This window comes from Monodon monoceros, unplaced genomic scaffold (genome assembly GCF_005190385.1).
Source record: "Monodon monoceros isolate NGI ecotype Baffin Bay Population unplaced genomic scaffold, NGI_Narwhal_1 Super_Scaffold_8, whole genome shotgun sequence".
Classification (NCBI taxonomy): Eukaryota; Metazoa; Chordata; class Mammalia; order Artiodactyla; family Monodontidae; genus Monodon; species Monodon monoceros.
Window position 1 is genome coordinate 68,815,452 of NW_021703785.1, and position 23,931 is coordinate 68,839,382.

The 23,931-nt window shown below is 52.3% G+C and overlaps 1 protein-coding gene across 2 annotated transcripts in view; it reads right to left on the reverse strand.

The window, feature by feature from the left end:
* Window positions 1-4,909: 4,909 nt before the first annotated feature.
* MTUS2 (microtubule associated scaffold protein 2) overlaps window positions 4,910-23,931 on the reverse strand; it is a 507,586-nt gene continuing 488,564 nt past the window's right edge. For both annotated transcript variants that reach the window (XM_029210225.1, XM_029210226.1), the window contains 6 exons: window positions 18,113-18,218; window positions 14,802-14,875; window positions 10,077-10,175; window positions 8,862-8,981; window positions 6,429-6,526; window positions 4,910-5,327 (listed from right to left, as the gene is read on the reverse strand). In XM_029210225.1, coding sequence (XP_029066058.1) covers window positions 5,114-5,327; window positions 6,429-6,526; window positions 8,862-8,981; window positions 10,077-10,175; window positions 14,802-14,875; window positions 18,113-18,218 — 711 coding nt within the window. In that variant the 3' untranslated portion in view covers window positions 4,910-5,113. The remainder of the gene's footprint in view (window positions 5,328-6,428; window positions 6,527-8,861; window positions 8,982-10,076; window positions 10,176-14,801; window positions 14,876-18,112; window positions 18,219-23,931) is intronic.

Sequence of the window (23,931 nt, forward strand, 5' to 3'; positions counted from 1 at the left end):
CGCTCAGCATCAGGGACGTGAGGGGCATCTGTGGGCCGCGCGGTGAACCACCCACCAGGCCTGGACCGCGTGGACGCTTTCCCTCCTTTTCCCCAGGTCTCTGCGGGGACGAACGCAGGCAGGGTGCCCCTTCCTGCCCTCAGCCGCCCCGCCCTCCCCCGCCCCCAAGGCGATCTGTGACAACTGTCAGGCGCCCGTGAGCCCAGACCCCGACTTGTAGACGGGCCGGCTTCCCCGAGCGCCCCCGAGCAAGTCTTCCCGGGAGCCCGCCTCGGCGCGGTGCGGCCAGTCCCGTGGCGCCACACTGCCACCTAGCGGCCGGACGCCTGAAGCGCCCCCGCCAGGCTTCCGGGCAGTTTCCTAGGAAACCCTGACGGGGGTGGGAGGGGTGGGGGTGGGGCGGAGGCCTGGGGGTGGGGAGTTACCTGGAGCACAAGTTGGTGATGAAACACGTCTGGTGAGTCAGACGGACAGCCCAGCCTCCGCAGCGGGGAGGAATCTCACGGACTCCTCGGGGGGGTGCTGTTCAGCCACCAGACGGCACCTCCCCGGGGTAGCCCTGTCCGCCCCTCTTCCAAGGGGCATCGTTTCGCTTTACTGTATAAGCCTGTCCACCAAGCCATAAATACGGTCAGAAAAAATGCGATGTGAGAGAGGCTTCGGGAATAAAGCAGGTGGTACGTCCGCTGATGACGTGAGCTCTGGCCTCCTTCGCATCACCGATCCGCGGGCACTCAGGACTGAGGTGCGGAGCCGGGAGAAGCTGCGCGGTCGGGCTTTCCCACGGACGCTTTACATCTTTACTCCTTGAAGCCGTGCGGTTACTTGTTGAGCGTCTGCTAACGCAGCCCCTGCTACGTGGATTCGGGTGCAGTTGAAACAGACAGCAGCAGCTGAGCCTGTCCGGGTTGTCTGTGGGGAGGGACCCGGGCATCCCGCGGGGACGGGAGGGCCCAGCGTAGGCTGCACAGCACTTTATCCCGCGTGGTGCTGTCTCTGGAAAACTCGCCCAGACTTGGTGAGGGAGGCAAATTCGCCTGCATGTCCCCCATGCTGAGGGGGAAGGAACAGAGCTGGGCGTTCAAGAAACCCGAGGTGTCCTGCTTTTGTTTTTAAAGAGGTTTGAGAAAAGCAGACAGGTTCAAAAAAAAAAAAAAAAAAAAAAATTTATTTAGCAAACTTAAGCGAATGAGCTCTAGCCTGTGATAGTGGTGGTGATTGTTTAGAGCATTTGACCCAAACTCCCCAGCGGGCAGGACCCTGCCTCTTGCCTACAAGGGATGCAGGGATGCGATGCGAGGGTGCCCGTTCCCGGATGCAGCCACGGAGTGAGAAGAGCCTCCAGCAGCGGGTGGGACGCCCTGCCCCCCGACTTCTACCTGAGCTTCGCTCTCCTCACTCCTTCCAGCCTCGCAGGCAGGGAGAGCCGGCCGTGGCCTCCCTTGGCACAGCGGGGACCGAGCGCTGTCTTCGAAAGGCTCTCTGCCACGGCAAGACAGCTGTGCGGGACACAGCTCTCCACGGATGCGAGGCCCCTCCACCCTGGTTTCCTCCGTGGGCCGGGCGCCAGCGCCCCTCTGTTAAGCGGCTGTGCTGACGGGGAGGACAATGCAGGGTGGGTACGATAAAAGGTGGTGGCACAAGACGCCAGAAGAAACGAACAGGTTGGGACGGGTTGACAAACAGATCATGAATAGCAGCCATCGCCAATAACCTGGACACGTGGGTGACCCAGGGGGTCCGGCAGTGGTGCCGGCGGGTCCGGAGTAACTCAAGGGGCTTTATCACCTGCCAAGGGGCTCCTGTCCGGCAGTGGTTCGGGAGGACAGAGTGGCTGGAGTCTCCGGAGGTCCCTCCAAACCCCACAGGGAACCAGCCTGCGACCCCAGGCAGGCAGGCCCCGAGGCTGAAGGCCCTGGTGGGGGAAGTGAGCGTGTTTAGGTTCAGGGAGTGGCCTGGCCCCCGAGAACCCCGAGGGCATGAGAAAGCGTGTGACAAGGCAGTGCTGTGACCACTGGCCCCCAAGCCGGGTGGGCCTTTTCCCAGTGCTCTGAGAGGAGAGCTCTGTGACCAGCCAGGTGCAAAGGGACGGGCTTGAGGACAGACCGAGCTCACTCTGGGGTTAGAAGCAATAGGTCCACGTCTGAATTCGACGCTGACGGTGAGGGGACTGGCCTCAATCTCGTGTCCTTTTTCCAACCTCCTCCAACCCACCCGGGCCTCCCCAGGACGGGGGAGACGGAGCAGAGCCGCTGAGCCCCCAAAGCCTGGGCAAGGCTGCTGAAGGATCCGGGCTGGAAGACGGGTGCGGGGATCCTGAGTCCGCCGAGTTGGGGGAGACTCAGTGACGGCCAGCCGGCGCACACACACAAGGGGAGCCCGGCCTTCTGACCTCCCTGCCTGACCCCACCGGACCTCCTGCAGCCTGGGAGGGCCAGGCCAACGGTCACATCAAGTGCATGTCACAGAGGTCCCTCAGGTTCATTTTAATATGCTTCAAACACAAATCGGCAACACAGAACCCGCAGGGGCCGTAAGAGGAACGAGCGACCCCATTCAGATGGCGCCACCAGGTGTCCCACCCCGCCAGAACCTCGCCGGGTGTGTGCTGGGCGGCGGGAGGGCAGGGCGCCGACGGGGTCCCACGCGCCAGGAAGAGGTTGGTGCGGTTTCGCGGGTCTGTGAGTGGCAGGCGGGGAGGCTGCGGCATCTCCGCGTGGCAGCAGCTCTGGCCTGGGAGGTGGACGCCAGGGAGACAGAGGTCCAAGTCCTAACAGTGTGGGGGCTGGAGAGGCACAGAAGGGGCCCGGTGGCCGCCACCCCTCGTGTTCTGGGATAGGAGCCGTATATGATGGGCGTCCATGACAGGGAAATGAAGCCAGGGCAAGGTGGGAATTAGCTCAAGTACCCAAGGTCAGGGCTGGTTAGAGCCACGCTCTAGTCACCTGGTGAGGGATTACTTCGTTCTAACACCACTACAACTTTGACTGCAATAGGCTAACACACTGGACCACATTCTAACATAACACTGATATCTGTATTGCTGCGTAACTGCATTTAGCAAGTGCCGTTGGGGAAGCAGTTCCTAATTCAGAGGGCTGAGCTATTGTGTCTGCGGGTGGTGCCTGCTAAAAGAATAAATACTTGTGTGTTTCGTCAACGTGGCATGATCTACTCTAATGGGAGGCCCAACTCTAATGGGAGGCCCAACAGCATCATGCAGAGCCACTAAAGGAAAAAAATGTTTCTTTAGTGGATACTCCTGTGTATGTCCCCAGGATGGGCGAACACCTGGAGGTTTGCTAGAAATGAGATGTACACGAGGCCAGGAAGCCCAACCTTGACTCACGCAAGGAACACAGACCAGGTCTGTCTTTACGCCGGCCACGTATTCACAGAGCAGACAGGGCTCTGGGCCAGCCAAGCCCTTCCGTGGGCCGTTTCTTCCCTGCTCTGTGGCTCTGGCCCACGAAGCAACCCTACACGAGGCCGCCCGCCTCGGGTATGCTCAGAGCCAGTCCTGTGCTCAGGACCATTTTGAGGGGCCTTAGGGAGAAAAGTGCAGGGTCTTCGTCACAAACAGTGAACAAAGGCATCATTATCATCACCATATCAACTGTTGAAACCGCTTCTTTCTTTTGTGTGTCTTGCTTCTAATCGTCCACAGCACTACAGGAATACCTCTCAGGTTCTAATTCTACCGTTTCAGAGCCAAACGCCAGTCCAGAAGCCAGCCACCGCTGGCTGGCTGTTTCCCGGGCTCCTTCCTCTGTTTGGAAGAACCTCCTGGGCCAGAGATGGGACCTCTGTCAGCTGTGGCACTGCTCGATCACCCGGCAGAAAATGCACCTGGGCTTCTGGGAGGCCATGTGATGGTCTAGCACAGCTTGGAACTGATCCCCCAGGATTTCTGGAAGCCCCTGCTGGAAGCCCTGAGCTTCTCAATGTACAGGAATGAGGTTGGGTTACGGAACCAGACCGAAGGGGGGTGCCAGTGAAGTGGGGCTGAGGGTCATATTTTGGTGAGTTGCCCATTTTCAGCATCACATCAGAGTAAAGCAAACAGGATGGCAGAGTATATGCTTTCCTACCCTACGCTTAGTCAGAACACAGACCCTATTAGCGGTCTTCCTTCTTGAGGACGGAGCGTGAATGGTCTTGGCCAACTCCAAGGTCACTCTCACCCTCATCCTATAAGGTCATGTGCTTCCATATTTTCCCGAAGATGAAAGAGCTTAATGATGGATTCCAAGATGCCATTTAGGAAAACAAAAGCAGAACTTGTGTTTACGAGACTATAGATGATCCACTGTCATGAGTGACATCTGCAAAACTCCTCACCCCCTCAGGGTTTCCCACTGCTGCCCCTTATCCGCTCATGACAGAAGTATTAACGCTGAAAACTCGCGGATGGAGTAACAGTGGCCTCACATCGCGTGGACTCTAAGAAGCTGATTGTTGCAAAGGCAGCTACCGTTCGTGAATGGCTGGTGCTTGTGTTAAACAGAGTACCACGCGGTGGCAGGTCGGAAGGCGCTTCTTCTCTGTATCTTTTTTTTTTTTTTTTTTTTTTTCCTTTTTCTATTTTGGGTAGAAATATTCCTGGGAAGGTAGATAGAAATGCATTTTCATTTCCCAATAATTCTTAGGCACGAGTTAGAAAACTGCTGACCTTCACCAAAATATGTCAGCACTTCATGTTATAAAAAATGCAATTCAGAACCGCTGCATGTGTATATACGTATATCTAAATATACACACATATCGGTGCAGTACACAATGATTATTCAATGGATATTCAAAACTGAGCTATTTGTAACTAACCTGATATTCTGCAGTGAAAGTTCATTGCTCAAGAACAGTTGGCGTTTCTTTCTTTTGGCTCTAACTACGGTCAAACGTTTGCACATCAGACACTACCATTTACACTTTCCGAAGTGCCAGTACCAGGACAGTCTTACACGAGGATCAGAAAAGGACTCTGCCTAGGATGCAGCTATGCAGCTACTGGGCATGCGCGCAGGGTCACTCGGGCCGGTCCATGGTCACCACTCCCTCGAGGCGGAAACCCTCGTGGACCAGGCGCCGCAGCTCGACCCGCAGCGTGGTGGCGTCATCTGGGCGTCATGCTGACTCTGGCGGGAGAGGAGGGCCCGGAGGAGGAGCCTCGGTAAACGGGGGACGTGGGGGACAGTTTAATCGGGCTGGTTGGGTCCCCCGTCTGCAGCTTCCAAAGCAGCTCTTCGTTGGTTCGGCTCAATCTTTTCTTCTCCTGTGTTTCTTTCTCCACATATTCCTGGAGGTTAGCATTCTCCTCTGACAGCTGTCTGCACGGGGAGAACAAGCAACTGTCGAGCAGCAGTCACGCCGGAAGGCACTTAACCTGAGGTCTGCAAGGCCGAGGGTTGCAGGGAAAGGGGGTAGGTGGTGGGTGCCCGCGGGGAGAACAGGGTCCTGCCAGACCCCAGGGACCAAGAAGCGGGGTTGAAACGTGATTGCTACTCATCCCACCCACACATCCGTTCCCAGAGACCCTCCGCCAACACCCGATCTGCCCACAGCCCCTCTGCCCGGGTCAGGGGAGGCGCTGGGGGCCAGGGGAGAGAGCAGAAGCCGCCGGAAGAGACAGAGGGAAGTGCGGCTTGGTGTGGGACGCCCTGCCCCTGGCTCAGGCCTCCCTGGCAGCCATCACCTCTGGTCTGTGCATCTGGCCGCCTGCTGGACCGGGAGCCCTGGAGAACAGGCCCCAGAGCGGTCCTCCTCGAGTGCCCGGCACCCAGTCTGAGGCCTGGTGCGTAATGGATGCTTAGTTGATGTTTGCGGCTAATGGATGCTAAATGAAAAAGGAACCGAGGCATTCTGTGCCTCTGTCGTGACAGCAGTGGGTCTGCCCCCCCACCTCCCTTCCTGGGGCCCTCCGAGCAAGGAAGGCAGCACCAAGATGGAAGCAGTGTCCCTGGGGAGCAGCTGCATTGGCGCCTCCCCTCCCTGCTGCCCTTTGGCCAGGCCAGCTCTCCTGCCATGACCAGCTGGCCCAGCGCTGCTGCAGCAGCCGCAGGCCCCAGTGATGGAGCTCGGCGTCGGCTCACACGGTGGTTCTCTTTAGCCTAGGAACCCCCAGCTGGCAGCCTCTCCAAAACCTCCTCCAGAAATATCCCCGTCACCTCCCAGCTGTGCCCCAGGCTTTGGCTGGTGTCACTCATTTCCACCAAGGTGGGACCCACCGCTCTGCGGAGCCCGGGCATCGGCTGGGTGCTCAGAGCGGTGTGCTCTATGCTTCCCTCGGCGCGGGGAGTGCCAAGAGCCCGCGTGGGGAAGCCTCAGGGCTCGGAGGAGTGAGGATAAAAGCAGAGCGCCCCAAGGTCGAGAGCAAAGCCATCCTGTCGGCGACACATGCTTTGGAAGCTCCGACGCCCAGGCCCACCTACCTCGTGACGACGGTGTTCTGGTCAATCCTGGCTTTGAGGTCTTCATTCTGCTGTTGGAGAACTTGGATCTTTTCCTCCAGGATAATGTTCTTTTCTGCCTATAAAAGATGCAGTGTCAAGAGCTTCTCAGCAAGGGCTTTGGAACATTATCAAGAACAGTGTTTTCCAAACCGCAGTTTGCAATGCATTAGTCGGTTGTAAAATCAGGTTAGAGGGACGTGACCAGCATTTCTTTTTTAAACAAAACAGAATAGAAAATACCAGAGTGCACCGTGTGTAGTAAAAGTATTGTTGTATATATTTTAGATACAGTATATATTTCCCTTTTAGATATATTATGTGTGTGTATATATTAGTGTATATAGTGGACTGTATGTACTGTATATATAGAACTTATGTGTGTGCCTATACTGGATTCCTATGTAGAGTATATTTCTCATAGCGAGTGTCCCCAGACCCCTGCCATTGTCAGAAATGAGCCGTGAGCACCACCTGGACCCCGTTTGGCTGATGGGGCCCCCGGTTCTTCCCATCAGGCCGTCTGCCCTGCATTGGCATCTCTGAGGCCTGTGTGCATTCTACGACATTCTGAATTAATGGAGGGCTGGAAATGCAAACAGCATGGACACACTCTTTTCCGTCTGAGGCTCTGGGCAGCCGGGAACGTGCAGCTCGAGCCCAGCGTGGCACATGATCAGAAGAGAACATCCTCTGTGGCTGCCACTCCTCTGCAACTTACGCCCCGCTCTCTCTGTCGGTGTGTCCCCAGGGCCTGAGACCTAGCCGAAGTAGAGCTCCATTCTAAGATGCACTGAGAAATAAATGCTAGAGTAATCTTTAAAGAAAACCGCCACTTCTCCATGACTCAGGCTTAGGTATCAGAGCCAAAGGACTGGGCTCTGCCCCTGCCCTTCAGCAAGGCCCTCCCAGGAAATGGGAAGTGATTAAATCAGTTCTTCCCCCAACCCCTACCCACCCCTCTGCCTGGAAAGATTTCTGGAATGAGAACTCTTGCGTACCTGCAGAAGGCCTGGAGCATGGCTAAATACAGCCAAAGAAGCCCGGAGGCTTGTGGCCGACCAGATAACGATGCAGGTGGCCCTGCCTGGAGGAGGAGGGCTGCAGGGCTGAGACGGGAGGACTCTGTTCGCGAGCCCCCCGCTGGCCTTAGCTCTGGCCTTGCTGGGAAGCTCTGGGCTGCTGGAGGGTGCCAGGACGCCAGCATTGCCTCTGATGCTGGCAATAGGCACTCACACCCCCGTCTGCCCTTATCCTGACTGACAGGCATCCGTGCAGTGAGAGATGTCCCCAGAGAGGGATGGTGCTAGATCAGGAGAGGGGACGTGCCGGCTGAATGCAACAGGTGGTCTGGGACCAGCTCCTGGTTTGGACATAGCGGCTTCAAGGACATTTCCGAGACATACGGAGAACTTGAAAAGTTAGAGGAGGTGATCAGTTACTGAGATGGTAAGCTGAGGGTTTGCTAACTGAAAGAAAGCAGGATACAAAACACTCGTATGTATGTGTGGGTCGTATATTAGGGTGTGTACACTTGTACAGAAGAAAGGCTCTGGAAATATTAACAGTGTAGAAATATGTCATTTTAATTTTCTCATCTATATCTTATAATTTCCTTTTAGAGGAAATTATATTTCCTTTTAGAGTATCAAAAATTTATTTTAAATATAACAATAAAAAAGAAAAAATTAATCTACCTGCGACCCTTGGGCCAACCTTCCCCTCAGAATGGCATCTCCCTGGAGGCAGGCTTCTCTGCTGCTGACTCCGGATGACTGTCTCAGCTTCAGCCCTCGCACCCACAGGGGCGGGGAGTGAACTCTGGCTGCTCTACTCCCCCAAAGGGGTGCCCTTTGCTAGTTCTGCGGGAGCCAGGCTGAAAGGCGAGGCAGAGCGTGGGCCGAAAGCCGGGGCCTGGAGCTCTGGCCCAGGGCTCACGCCTGGGCTGGACCACTGTTTGGCCCTGGGTGAGACATGACCTCGTCCTAAGCCTCCGTCTCCGCATCTGTGAAAGGAGGCTCCTGACAGCACCTACTCAGTGGATTGCTGTCAGAGTTAAAGAACAAACACGCACAGAGTGTCTGCGTCGTGCCTGGTGCACAACAGCGATGCTCCACAGATGCAGGCTCACCGCACATCTTCCCCGGGGTGGGGAGGAACTGGCACGTCACAGTGGTGGATGGGGAGCCAGGCGGGGCATCAGACGGCCTCCGGGTTTCTACAAATGAGGCCACCTCTGAGATTTCTGAACTCCTGGCTTCCTAAGAAAGGCGTTTTCTGCTCACTTGTGAGCACCGGACATGTAAGGGCCCCCACCTGGATGGGGCCATGGATGCTGTTAATATTGACATCCACTGCGGCAGCAGGGATATCATGCAGGTTACTGGGGCCTCCCAAGGAAAGAGGCCAACTCACCAGCTTTTCCAGCTCAATGATCTTCTTTTCCTGCTGGTGTATTTGCTGATTCTTCATCTCTAATACCTGCTTCAGACTCGTCATGTCTTCTTCCAAGTGCTGATAAGGAGCCAATGCAACCTACAGGGGCAGAGAGCAAGGAGCTCTTCACCAGGCACCCCGGCGAAGCCCAGTATTGACCAGCACCATGAATTCAGCGAAATCTACTCATCCGTTAACAAGCTTCCTAACAGGCGCTGGAGAATGAGAGCGAGAGCGCGAGAGGGAGACAATGCTCACAGCCTTCCTGATAACGATGCCCACGAGTTTCCACTGGGGGAGCTACTAAAAATCCAGCTCCTTGGGGAGCAGGAGAGATGAAGCCGTCATTGCCTGAAACGTCGGATCCCGGGGTGGCCGGATACTACCAGCCTATCGCCCCAAGGGAATTTAGCGGGCAAAAACAGTACATTCAACATTGGCTTTTAACATTCGCGCAGACTACTTGATTCAACAGACAGGTGGGGATTGAAAGGCCCCATCTGTGCCCGTGGAGGGCCCCGCCCCCCGCCATGCACAGGAAATGAGCAGAGTGGGTTAAGAGGCAGAGAAGGCTGTTGTAGAAAAGTAAATGTGAGAATACGGCTGCCGGAGGCGGCAAACAAGACAGGACGTTCAATTATGTTGGAATTTCACATAAGTATTGCATGAGACGTACTTGTTACTAAGAAACTCACTTATCTGTAATTCACATGTAACTGGGTGTTGTGGATTTTGCCTCATGTATTTTATCTGGCATCTCACATCAGAGGGAAGGAATTGTGCCAGCCTGAGGAAAAACCCCTCACCCTACCAACTGGGGCTTCAGGGATGCCTCCCTTGCAGGCGGCACTGGGAGGGAACGGGACGTGGGGCTGGGATGGGGCCTGGCCAGGGTGGGGTGTTTCCAGGCCCAGCTCGTCACAGCAGCCCCGGGACAGGGGCTGGGGAGCCGTGTGCAATGAGGCAAGAATAACACTTAGATGGAGAACCCAGGGCCATCCCGACTCAGCACAGGTGCTGACAGGCACATGCTTAAAATCCCGGGAGGCCCTGACCGCTGTCGCTCTGGCGTCAGATCAGCACAGGGGCCCTGCCTTCGGGGCGACTGCTGGGGGAGCCCCGGGTTTCCTGGAGTCCAACAGAACTGCCTTGCAAGGGCCCTGCGGGTGCTGGGAGACCGGAAGCGCATGATACCTCCAGCTGCTCCTCAGTGTTTTTCCTCAAAGCTTCCTCGAAGCGTCTGGCTCGGTCCCGCAGAGACTGGCTCTGGAAGGTCAGCGTGTCCACCTGGTCCTGCAGGTAACACACGAAACGTCCAGCCCGGTCCCCTGCAGACGTGGCACCTGGGAGGCGGTGATGACGGCCACCACCCTGCCCTGGGGGCTCTTCCCAGGGCATCCAGATCAGAGGTCGCCCCCACCGGGCTCCACCAAAAGGCCTTCGCATGCAGCAGGGAGAGGCCCCCAGTCTCCCTGCCTCCGTGCCTTGTCCAGAATGGACCACAGAACACTGACAGATGCATGTTTCTGTCGCACGGAAAGTGCACGCACGCTGGCGGGACACTCGAAGCAGGTGGCCCGACTCAGTGCCTCCTGAGATCAGAGAGCTGTCCTCGCCCCCCACCCCCAGGAAAGCAAGAAGCTTGCGGAGCGGAGGCGTTTAATAATTTATCATCTGACTTCACAAAAGCAGCCCATCAGCAGAGAGGCATCTTAGTCTGTGGGGGGGCTCTAGCCCCCCGCTTCACGAAGGACGGTTAATCCATCTCAGAGAAGAGCTGTTCTCTTCTGTTAAGTTCAAGCCAGAAGCTGTCGAACCAACCTTGACTTCTGGCTCTGCCCGAGCCCCTCCCCCCACACTAAACACAGCAATGGCAGGGCCCGGAGGATGCGGCCTCCTGCGTCACGTCCCGGGATCCACAAACACTCCTGATCCTACTCCCTCCACCGGGTGGAGCCACTCGCTGACTTCGTCCCAGACCCGGCAACTCGTTTGCCCTCAAGGGGGAGTCAGGGTCGGGGCGCGGGGGAGGGGGAGCTTTCTAAAGCGCAAGCCTGAGCCCCTCACCCCCCTACGTAAAACCCCGTGCCCTCGGGACCAAGTGACGCTGACGCAGCGTCTGCATCCTCCGCATCCGCCTGTCTCGTCTCGCTGCCCCCAACCCACCTTACATCCGCTCCTCCCCCACAGCCAGCTCCCGCTCACCCCCGGCCCTCTTCTGGCCTCCGCTCGGCGCCCCTGGGTGGCAGGCCCCTGGCCTGAGCTGCCACGTGAGTGAAATCTGTCCCGTTCAGACGCTCCCCCCACCCCCGACCCAGAGGGCCCTCCGGACCCCCATCCCAGCACGTGCCCGCCACGGGGCTGCTCTGTGTGTGAAGGTGGAGAGAATGGAGGCGTGTGTGGGGAGGCCCGGGGCCCCAGCCCTGCTGCCAGCGCAGGTGCCACCACGCTGAGCCCTCTCCCCGCAGCCCCGGCCCTGACCGATGGCGGGCAGCAGAGGGAGCCGGGCAGAGCCTTGATGCCCAAGCAGAGGGAAGAGACGGTGCCTTGCTGGTGCCACGTGTTCCAAAATTCTCCACCCCCATCACCACTTCCGTAACATTAAAACCCAGGGACTGAGGTCTTCCCGTGAACACTTCTGGCAAGAGAGATGGCCCCGCTCACCACATGTGAGCAGCTGGGTGCGGTCAACGATGGAACCGCACACGAGAGCACTGCCACATAGCACGTGCTGGCTCGACCGCTTTCTTGTCATCACAGAGAACCCAGTTTTGCAAACCATCCTTGGCGGGTTCCTTTTCCTTCTCTCCTTTTTTGTTTCCAGTTACTTCCGTTTCGTTTCTAAGAAATAAAAGCCCCCCACAGTGCCATTAAGTGCGCATGCTGCTGCATGAGGGCAAGACAGTGTCAGTGGGAGCTGGAAGGCACATGAGCCAGTGTAAATCAGGGCTCAGGACAGCCGGCTGGGCCCCAGCACGCATGCGTAGAACGTGACTATAAAATGACTGGAGCGCTCCGTAGTTTAACCACTGTGTCCAGGTTTCCCCATCTGTAAAATGGGTACGATAATACCTAACCCAGAGGATGGTGGTGAGTTAATACTTAGAACAGTACCTGGCATACAGTAAGTGCTCAATAAATATTAGATATTATTTTATTGCAAAAATTAAAATGACTGGAGTGCTACCCACCTCCTATACAAGCCTCGTCAGAGCAAGCATTCCTCTCGAGCCTCTTGTCTTCCATTAAAAAGTGAAACAGTGAAAAACTCGGGCAAGTACCATCTAGGTGGCATCTGAACTATCACACTGTGGTTTTTCTGCTTTCTTCGCCATTATTCAAAACAGATCCTCAGGCGCACAATGGTGCCCCAGCAATCAGACAGGACGTGCTGTTCTTCAACTTGGATTGGCTACTTTATGCCAAGGTAAGAGCACCAAGACCCAGCTGGTGACCCGGCCCGGCATGGACCACTTGGAGCTAACCAACGGCCCCATAACAATGATGATGATGGCAAATGTAACAACGCCTGAAACCACTATAATAGCACCAGCTGCTGCCTAGTGCTCTATGCCCTTTACACATGATGAAATCAATTTATTTTTAAGGCAGGACCAGAAAATTTTTAAACAGAAAATTCTCTCTCTGACCATCTGGGCCACTACCCCTCTTCAGTGTGCACGGTGCATCTGCATTATACATTAACTAGATCCCCTTAGAAGACACAGGAATGCCTGCTCACCGGGGAAAAAAAAAGCAATTTTCTCCTGGCGCCAGCAAGGTAACTCCTTAGGAGATAACATTCCTTTCTCAATCCTGTAAGGGGTCACGATGACCCACTACTTGCCCTGTTGGACTACGTACACTGTCAATATGTTACTTTGATGTAAGACCCTTTGTCTCAAAAATTTATATAACTGTGCATTGACCTCTAAGGGACAGTCCTTAGCGCTTTGTCTTTTAATCTTTAAAAAAATTTTAATACAATTTTTAAAGGTTACTATTTAGTTATTACAAAATACTGCAATTACAAAATATTCCCCGTGTTGTACAACACATCCTTGAGCCTATTTACGCCCAGCAATTTGTACCTCCCCTCCCCCATCCCTACGTGCCCTCCCCCCACTGGTAACCACTAGTTTGTTCTCTGTACCTGTGAGTCTGCTTCTTTTATGTTACGTTCACTAGTTTGCTGTGTTTTTTATATTCCACATATAAGTGACATCATACAGTATTTGTCTTTCTCTGACGTATTTCACTTAGCAGAATGCCCTCCAAGTCTATCCATGTTGCTTCAAATGGCAAAATTTCGTTCTTTTCTATGGCTGAGTAGTATTCCATTGTACACCACATAAAGACTGTCTCCCTTTGGTTCTAATCCTCAGGTTGGCTCAAATAAAATTCTCCGTTTCTTTCTTGGATTGACTATTGATTAATGTTTTCATTGACACATATTATTTCCCTTAAGCTGCTCACACCTTGAGGAAGGAATTGGCATTATCCCCATTTTACAGATGGGTAAACTAAGGTTTACAGCTTATGTAGCTGTCCAAGATTTCAAAGCTATTAAGAGAAGGTACAGTGGGGATTTAAACCTCAAACTCAAATCTTTTTACCCCAAACCTGTTTCTCTAGCTGCCAGTAGCCCAAGGAAACTGGACTAACCAACTGTACCCACCTCACACCAGAAAATCTCCAGCTCAAATGGATTCTGCCCATGAGTTACCACTAAAATGTGCACAATTCATGACTGTGTGATGTGAGTGGCAAAGTGAAGACTCACGGATGAAGCAGAACTCTCCCTTCTTTTGGTTTTGGACCGTTTGGGGTTTTCTGACACATCACAGTAGGGCTGTTACCTTCCTGGTTTGTGTTCCTTAAGGGTAATATATCTGGGTGGTGTGGGATGTGGGGTACACAAAGAAGTTTGGGGTTAATCTGCCAAGGATAAGCCACACAGGGAGCACGTGGGCATGTGCAGGCCCACCGATGGATCCATGGATCGATGGATCGGGGGTGGGTTTGCAGCAGGTGGTTTCCCATTTAAAAATTTTTGAATAGTACACTCAATAGTGTGACACTCCATAATCCTAGATTCTTTTCTCGGCAGGGCAGGTTCTGTGCAAGAAACACTGCCTGGGGAAAGTGAGCCATTGAAGAAACGAAACTCCTGCCTTTGTGTTAGAATTATGGTAATCACCTCCCAAATTTCCAGATGTGAATGTCCCTAATATTTAAAAGGTAATCTTTCTATGACTGGGACGTCCACAGCTGGCAATGGAAGCAGGGCCACCAGCCTCCCCCTGGCTTCCCAGGCAGCCCCTCTCTAGGGCTGGGGGCGGCCAACATCTTTTCACAGAAGGAGCTGATTGAGGCCTCTGGAAGGCAGAGACCTCCATTCTCCCCTCCGAGATCAGAAGGAAGCCAGGCAGCGCCCCTGGCATCTGAGACCCACACTCTGTGTAGGTTTCAAGCAGGACGCCAAGAAGCTTCGTTACATCTCCAGGGGATTGAACTTGCTTTTACAATTCCCGGAACATGTCCTGTGATTTCTGCCCTACATGAGTCTCCTTATCCCGTTACCCCTGCCTAGAATGCTCTGCTCCCTAATCCTCCCCTTTCCCCAAACATGACTCTGACCGCAAGCACATGGGGAGCCGTCTCTCGGAACCCCTGTGGCGCTAACGGTATTATTCATTCTGTGCAAGTATGTGTTACCTTCCGTGCTGGTCTGTCACTATTTGTATCACAGCTCTGAGTAGACAGTAAACTCCTTAAGAGCAGGGAGTAGGTCTTATTTACCCCCGTGTTCCAATGCTTAGTACAGGATCCAGTACACGGTAGGTGCTGGATAAATGTCTGTGGACAGGAATAACAATGCTGCCATTATCTTGATGTTGGAGTTAAGGAAACACTGACCTGTAATGACAGCCGCAGCTTTTCAAAATTTTCTTCCAATTCTTTCTTTTCAAGCTCGTGGGTAGATATCAGTTCTGGAGAGAAGGCATCAAATTGTTAGGTTGATCTTTCTTTTGAAAAGGGATCAAACAAGATTCTTTTGCCAGGCTAAGACTAGTGACGTAGGTGAGTAAGGGACACCAGTATATAGCGGACTTAAGCCTAAAGAGACCTCTCCATTAGTTTGAAATTGTATGCAATGTTATTTAGGAGAGAGGGAGAAAGGATGAGGAAGGAAATAGGAGAAACGGTGAGGGTTAAGAGGAAAGAAAGGAGGGAGGGAAGCAAACAGAGCACAAGCACACGCGCGCGCGCACACACACACACACACACACACACACACACACACTCACTTTTATACCCAGCTCAACCAACACCCTGGCCAAGTCAGATTCTCCATTCACAGCACTCATTGAATTCTCCAACTATTCCTAATGGTAAAACCACTAGGTAATTAATGTTAAATCTCCCTTTTCTTCCCTCCCAGGATCACTCTTCTTTTCTACCACGAAGCCGCAATCTCGGGCTGAAGCAGGGACCTTTCCAAGGAGAGCGGAGCATGGGCTTGCTGGAGAATGGACAGGTGAACGGGACCACTGCTGCGCCTGCAAAGTCACCTTGGTGGCCTCTGGGCCACACTCTGGAAACCACAGATGCTAGGATTTGCTTAAGCAAAGAGTCGATGTTAAGCCACTCAGACAGAAGGAAGGACCCATTGGACTGGTTCCTCTTGCGGAGTTTGGAGCAATTCTATTCCGTGAAAAGTGTCATTCCAGTGATAATTTGCAAGGTAGGCAGCAAGAGATGTCATGTAAGAGTTATTAAGCAAATGGATTCTGTTTTCCTCCAGATGGGAATAGCCTTATCAGCTGGGTGAAGCCCGTCTCATTCTAGCTACACAAGCAATTTGTTTTCACGTTATAACTGGAGAGAGGAAAGGTCTCATTAATCAACCTGGATCATATGCTTAGCACAGGAGAGTGCTGGAGACCAATAATTATCATTCCGGCTGGCATAAGCTGCAATTAAGAAAAACTTTGTGGTTTCCATTGACCCAAATCTTTTAGCTGATGATGGTTAAAGGTCTCTTAGAAATCCAGTTGTTATAGCTGAAATTTACATTTGGGAAAAAAAGAAAAAAGTTTGTGCTTATTTTATTGACATAAAATCATGTGGGTTTCTGGTCTACCTGCCTTTGTCTAAATGATTACTTTTAATAGTCATTGAGAGCATCATCCATAATAATGAAGTTTTTAGCTACCATTACATACGCCTACATTGTCTTCACATTATATGTAATTCAAAGGCCCTGGATGTGGCGTCTAAGCGAGTCTTCATTAGTCAGAAAAATCTACCAAGTCTATTTATACGAAAATCCGGAAACAAAAGGCAACACTCATTGTAACATTTCCGTTCCTGTTCCCTTTCCTGAGACCATTTTCCTACAGTGTAGTGATGGGCTTTAGGGCATTTTCAGATACCCTATACCTCACAAGCAAAGAAAAGTCAGTATCTATTAGGTGGCATAAACCATGGCGACTATCTATGTACTCATAATGTATTTCATTATTTTAAGGTCCTGACACTCTGTCCCCTGCTTAAGACTGTGCTCTAAGAGAGTGCTTCTCCAATTCTGCTACATATTAGAATCACCTGGGGAGTTTTAAAAAATCCCGATGCCTGGGCTGCACCCCAGAGCAATTAAACCGGAACCTCTGTGATGGGAGCTACACGTCAGTATTTCTAAAAAAAACTCTCCAGGTGGTTCCAATGTGCATCCAAGGGTGGGAGCTGGTACTCTAAGCATGAGACACGCTCTCAGGAACAGGTAATACATTTAACTAGTTCTCAGGAAATTCCTCTCCCTTGCGTCCAGCTTGGACTTTTCCACGTATGGGTAGTTCCCAGAGGCGGCGGGGTTGGTGCTCGAGGGGGCGGTCACGTGAGTATTGATTATTGCACAGTGGGCCTTGTTGTTTACAAAGAACATTTAAAAATAATTTTAAAACTCTGATATTAATTCTCAAAACTTCAGAATTTATTAATCTATTGTTAAATTAATTGTTTTTCATATACTTTAACAATCAGCTGACTGGGGAGGAAAAAATGAGGAAAGGGGAAATTGAAAAACAAATTCTCTATATAACGTTAATGCACGTTAACGTGTAAAAAGCTTCTTTCACAGAGTCAAAATCTTAGTAGTACTTAGTTAAATGTTGTTGTTATTGTTACGACCCACATAAAATCCTACGTATCCAAAGATAATTCAAAGTTATAAAAAAATGTAAAAAAAAGATCCTGAGAGTCCACTTACATCCATGGTGAATGTGGTCTGAGTGCAAGGTGTGGAGAGCCAGGCCCAGTCAGATGCTGGCGTGGCCCTGACAACACCACACCTGTGGGACGGTTATAAGGCCACAAAACAAGACAAAGCCCAGGATTTCTACACTTACTGTAGAACAGTGGGTCTCAAGCTTGGCTACCTGTTACATTCACCTATGAGCTTTAACAAGCCCAGGCTGTAACCCAGACCAGCTACCAAACCCTGCTCTGGGACCAAGGCTCCCAGGGATTCCAGTATTCAGGCAGGGTTGAGAGGATCGGCTTCAGAGGAAAGCACAGTAAGCCCCCTACAAAAGAACCTTCAAGCTGCAAACTTTCAAAGATGCGAATGTGCATTCCATCAACGTCAGGCGTGAGTGACACTGCAGCTGGCCCTCCGTCCCCTATTGCTGACGATCCTTCAGCTCTACCATCTCCCACCTCCTCTCTCCCCTCCAGTCAGTAACTCTTCTTGCCTGTTCGGGCAATGCCAGCCCCTGGATGCCAGCTGTTGTGCTGGACTACTGTACTTTTCAAGGTGCTGCGCTGGAAGATTAAAAATGTTTTCTTTACTTTTGTGTTTGTTTTTTATGTATTACTTGTGTGAAAAGTATTATGAACCTATTACAGGACAGTACTATATAGCTGATTGTGTTAGTTGGGTACCTAGGCTAACTTTGTTGGACCTACGAACGAATTGGACATACGAACGCGCTCTCGGAACGGAACTCATTCATATGTAGGGGACTTACTGTAGTTACCCGGGTCCTGGATTTCTGTCTTTTCTTAACCCAAGAAGCAACACAAAGGACAAACCAGGAAGGAAAGGAAGGAAGAAGGGAAAGGGAAGCAAGAGGGAAAGGGAGGGCTCCCCGTGTCTGCAGCCGGAGAGGATCAGTGCGCACAGCCCACCCTGCCCGCCCACCGCGCGCACCAAGCCTCGTAGCTACCTTGCACCTTGTGGTCGTGGTCATCCTGCAGGAGCGAGACGGCAACCGTGTGGCTGTTTTCCATCTCTAGGAGAGCAGCCTCATGGCTGGCGGTGATGTCTTCCACCTGCAGGAGATCACAGCTCTGGTTACACAGAGAGCCGGGGACCGGGGGCTCCAATGGCCTCGCTGCTTGGAGGACCGAGGTGGACTGCAACGAGGGGAAATGTCAGTGGCCCAAACGTCAAGGGCAGGACACTCTGCTGTGATGGCGGCCACCCTCAGCCTTGTGCCGGGGCAGCAGAGCCAGGATCTGCTGGTGACGCGGGAGTCCCGGAGTCAAGGGCGGCGGGGCAGGGGATGTCACAGGGAAGTCACTGCCACAGCCCTGCCGCTCATGCAACGGGAAGCAGCTCCCCGGGTGGGGTGGGTAGCTGCCGAAGCCACCCCTTTACTGCCCTGGGCCCCCTCTGGACCATTTCCTTCCACCCCATTCCTTCCCCTTCCACCAAGCATTCCGTGAGGTAATAAGGGACAGAAGAGGGTCCTCCCCTACCAGATGGTCCGTTCTGCTTCCTGGCAGCAGGTGGGAGCTACAGCACGCGAGGTATCTGGAGGGAGCTAACATTTATTAAGCTACCCACCCTCGGCTTCTCCACTCAAGCCTCACAGCAATATGATAAAGTAAATGTTTTCATGTTCATTTCCCAGACGAGGAAACTGAGGCTCAGAGAGGCTTGAGGTGTTTTGCCCAAAGGCTAGTAAATGGCAGAGCCAGCAGTCAGCCCAGGGCTGTCTGACATCCACGGCGAAGCTCTGAAACACACTGCCCTTGCCTCCCCCCACAAGACCAGCAACCAGTGCCCAGGGACCCTCTCACCAGCCCCAAGGCAAGTGGGCAGGTGTGTGTGTGTGCTCGCCACCCCTGTTCCCAGCCGTGAACCTGCCCCCCGGATCACGGTGCAGACCTCCCCCTGCCCAGGCTGTGGGACCTGCTCCCAAGAAGCTGCTGTTTCTCTGGCTGATGGTACATTTCCAGGAGTTTAATCACAGGTAGTGCAGCCAGCCAGGATTTTTTTTTTTTTTTTACTTTTGTTTTTCATTATATATATATATTTTAAACATCTTTATTGGAGTATAATTGCTTTACAGTGGCGTGTTAGTTTCTGCTTTATAACAAAGTGAATAAGTTATACATATACATATATCCCCATATCTCTTCTCTCTTGCATCTCCCTCCCTCCCACCCTCCCTATCCACCGCCCCACCCAGGTGGTCACAAAGCACCGAGCTGATCTCCCTGTGCTACGACAGCCCAGGATTTTTTATTTTCCCCCTTCCTGATCTCTGGCCCCACCACACACCTTCTAACTTTACTGCTTTTGCTACTTTTGTTGTTGCAGCTGTTATTTTAACTTCAAATGTATGACTTACAGGAGTCATTGCATAAGACGACCTCTCCCTGTGATAGCAAACCGGAACAATGTTTCTCCAAATTCTCTGTCGGTGACCCATTGTAAAAACACCATTGTACATTGTTACACACACACACACACACACACACACACACACACACACATGCATACACGGGACGTGTGTGCGAAACCAAAGTTTCACAAAAGGACACTTTCCCCTCTTACCTGCAGTAATCTCGTTTTTAAATTTTTATTCTATGTTCCTTCGTTGTTTTTCAAAATGCAGTTACAAACCACTAAATTCATTTCACAACGTACTAAGGTGTCAAAACCTAGCATTTGAACAACACTGAACCAGCGCACCTGCCCATGCCCTGAAGCTCTGCGGCGGACCGGCTCAGAACACTGTCCAGCCACCTCTCAGAGGGTCTCATTTCTCTGGGGATAATTCACAGGCTGATCTTTGATCTGTAAAAGGAGGAAGAAATCTTCACAAGAAAGGAAGCCCGCTTGTGAAGGGGACGCATGGGAGTGTTCGTATTTTAAAATGGGATAGATTCCCATTCTGGATACCATCATTGCTTGGGAAAGTTGGCCCGACTTCTCTCTCCTATGGTAAAAGGAAGTGTCAACCACTAAAACAGAAATATCACTGCCAAGACCAACAACGAACTTGACAGCGTTCGGAAAGCTGCATTACGCCATGAAAATGGACATGGTATGCGATGATTCACTTTTATCTACTGGCCACTCTTGATTAAACAATACTTCACTCGAGGCTCAGAGCTATGAATCCACTCAGCAGAAAGGCCGATTACCGCAGTTTTTAATTGTCCAAATCCTGTTTATATGAAGGTTTTTTTATGGAATCTTTGTCCAAAGACTTTCAGTCTCTTGGAAAAACAAATCATTGGTTAAAAAAAATGGAACTGGTTTTCCTTATGCTCCACTGGTGACTTCCGTTAGAAACAAGTACCCATGCCTTGTTTGGAGGTATGTTAGTTCAGTATAAAGAAGAATCCTTCATCAGTCCTTAGTATGATTCTAATTTATTGGGTTCTTACCCAAATTGCCACGGGTGGTTTCAGAAAAGAGAGATGGATGCCGGGACTACGTTCCAGAAGAGTCCCTTTCGTCCTGGCGGTGGATCTGCTCTGATCAGCAAGGGTGGTGCTTCATCGCATGCGCTCCTGGCTTGGTGGAGTCAGGTCTTTGATTTAGTGGTGATGGAATACCACACCCAATATACCAAGGATGATGTAAGGGTGTGATCTGTTACAGCCTCTCAGAGGGCCTTTTGGGGATGAAATACTGATCCCCTAATTCCTCCACATGCAATGAGAGGAAAGCCCAGGATGTTCTGAAGGAAACCAGTGAGAGTCAGTGAGCCAAAATCTGGGCATCATGGTCCTTACTCTCGAGTGATTTAGGTTTCTAGACATTCGTATGGTTTTTAAAGACTGTTCCCTCTACAAGGAAGAGGCCGTGCACTGTTGGCCGTCCCCTTTCTTATCCCAGTTTCAACCCCCATGGCTTCTCCTCTATGGCTCTACGCTTCTTTCCAGAGCACGGGGCAGCAGCCCGTCCGAGCTCTCAGCCTGAGAAGACCTCCAGGTGGGCAGGCATTTGAGGGGATTCAGACAAGTTGACCCAAGGGACACACAAGATATGTTTTGCGTTGTAGATCACCAAAAATGAGACAGAGGCGCTAAACCATTATCCGGCCACAGCAAACTTATGCTGGGTGAAGCTTCATTTTCTTCCTTTTAGAACCCTGGGTGCCCCCGTCCCCCCAAAATCTCTGCTGGGCCAGCCTCCTCCCTCTTCCAGGAGGACAAAGTTCTGAGCTGGCTGCGGAGGTCTGTCCATGTGCCCATCAAGTAGTCCCAGGGGTACAGAGCAGCAGCTGGTCCCTGCACCAGGCTCTGTTCCTGCAGCTGTTTGCTGTTTAGCTGAGTTCCAGCAAAGCAAAGGGCTGGGAAGCCGCCCTCTCCGATGGGTAAGAATAGAGCTGTGGGCCTACTTCATTCAGCCATTTGCAAAATGCAATTATGGGAGCCTTCGGCAATTCACTGAGAGAAGACTTCCATTTAGAATGAAGACGCATGGGCTTTACATTGTCTCGGCTTTCCTCATTAAAGAAAACCAGATTAAACTCCCATTCGCCCCCATCTGTGACGTGTCTTCCTATCTGATGAGACAGAGGGAGCTGCCCCTGCCTTTTCTCTCCAGTGCTCTCTGAACGACTCTCCTTCCGGATAACGAGACGACTCACCATCCCTTCTGTCCCTGCATCCCTGCTACATCATCCTGGGTACCGACTCGGAGCAGGCAGCCAGCCCTGCCAGAGCTCCTGGGCTGACTTCATGCCCCTCCGGGCTGTGCCTTTGCCCCTTTGCCGCCCACTACGTGGGCAGGTATTCACAGAGGCTTCTATCTGCCCGGCTCTGCCTCTTTCCAGTGTCCGGAGGCTCTGGGCTGCGATGGGCGGGGCTCTGGCGCCGGAAGACAGAGGGGCCCTCGGGACCTCATTCTATTTGATTAGAGAGTGTGGTTTCGCTGATGGCAGCTGTGCACCTGCTGTGCGGGACGAATATGGGACAGAATGCGAGATGATGGCCCAAGTGGCCTCTGCACGGTCTGATTAAGCGTGGGCACGCTGGGCCTCCCAGTTAAGTCTAAAAGGATGATTTCTTTAGGAAAGGTTACGAAGTGTGTCCCGGATATGAGACAAAGCCAACGTAAACGCCAAAGGCTGAACACCACTGCTCCTCTGGAAAGGAGTCTGCTCAAAATGCAGAATCCAGAATGCCTTTAGGAACCAGGGGGCCCTGCACGAGGGGCTTCGGGGCCGGGTCAGGGAGAGAGACAAACTGCCACAGGGTCTTGGAGGGAGAGGGTCAAAGGTCACAAGTCTGATCACTAAACACCAGGCTCCGTGGGCGAGTACATTTGGAGCAGAAAAGGAAAAGCATTTGTGTTTACGTTGAAAGATCTGTTTCGTGTGCCCTGAGATAGGGAAGCTTGGGAAATCTGGCTTCTGTTAACGTGCGGCTAGCTCTAGAATGAGCACTGATTTGATGAAACACCTTTATAATCCGACTTTTAAGATAAGAGTCCTAGCATATCTTTAAAGGCACGTAAGAAAGCCAGGAGGCCAGGCCATGCCCCTGCTCACACCCTAACTTGTCTGCAGGGCTAAAGAAGGAGGCCCTGCACATCCCCCGACACCAGACAGCTGCAGCTCTGGGCCCTGGGAAGCCCCAGTCCGTGACTCTGATTCCATTAGCGCGGGGTGCAGGCAGGAGGAGTGCTTTGCCAGAAGATCCCCAGTGACTCCCATGTGGAGACAGAGAGAGAAAGACGGTCTTTGCCGCTCGAGGCAAGTGGACGGCTGGATCTTCCTAGGGGCATCCTGTGGTAAGGTCAGAGGTCAGCCGGCCTTCTAGAGGGAGTTCCTGATCGGAGGAAAGCCTCAGAAAATCCTGCGTCAGAACGGAAGCAGCCTCCGCGCTGCCGGCCAGGGCACCGGGGCGCCAGGAGAGGTCCCATTGGTGAACTTGAGTTTTAAGGCTCGAGATGGCAGGATCTATGGGTCAGCCTTGCCGAACGCGACTGTCCCCCACAAAGAGGACCTGAGTGTGGAGGGTCGGCACAGACTGCTGGAACCACAGACCTTCCAGATCCCCACCACGGCCAGGCACCGAGCCCCCTCCTGGACCAAATACATGAGCATTTACTGTACCTGGAAATTAGAATATGGCTTGATGTGCATTTCACCTTCTTCCTGGTTGCCTGCACGCTCCCTGCTGGAGAAGCTGAAGGTCAAGACAACAGCCAACATCCAGCAGCAGGAGCAGAATCAGGGGCCTGAATAATACGTAGATTTCAACCATCCATCCCTCCCCCTGCCCCCAAACCAGTGGGTTTCTATAGGAAAGATTTACTCGAATGTAAAGCGTGCTGATGCTCTTTCCACCATAAAGCTTTCCCTCATCCTCCCATCTGCAAGGACACTCTCAGTTCCTAAACACAGAATCTGTATCTCCCACCCAGTATTACAGTTTCTGGAGAAACTGCCTCAGAACTTCCCTGGATCTATAACCCGAGGCTACGGAACAAGCAAGTCCACATTTTATAAATGTTGGCATCTCTGGCAGTGTGCCGTCATGAGGCCGTGTGTGCGGCGGGCCTTCACTGACTATTCTTTGCTTAGATGGATGAATAACCAAATGAATCACTTTAGCTGTAAAGGATCAGGGAGAACAGGACTCAGAGCTCTCATGAGACAGAGCACTTTTAAAACATACGTAAGTAGCTCATGTAACTCACTCTCAAGTGGAAAAGCCAGGGCCTCCAATCTCTCTCAGTATGAAAGCTTTAAAAGGCCGCTGTCCCAGCTCAAAGGCAGATGAGGCCACACCC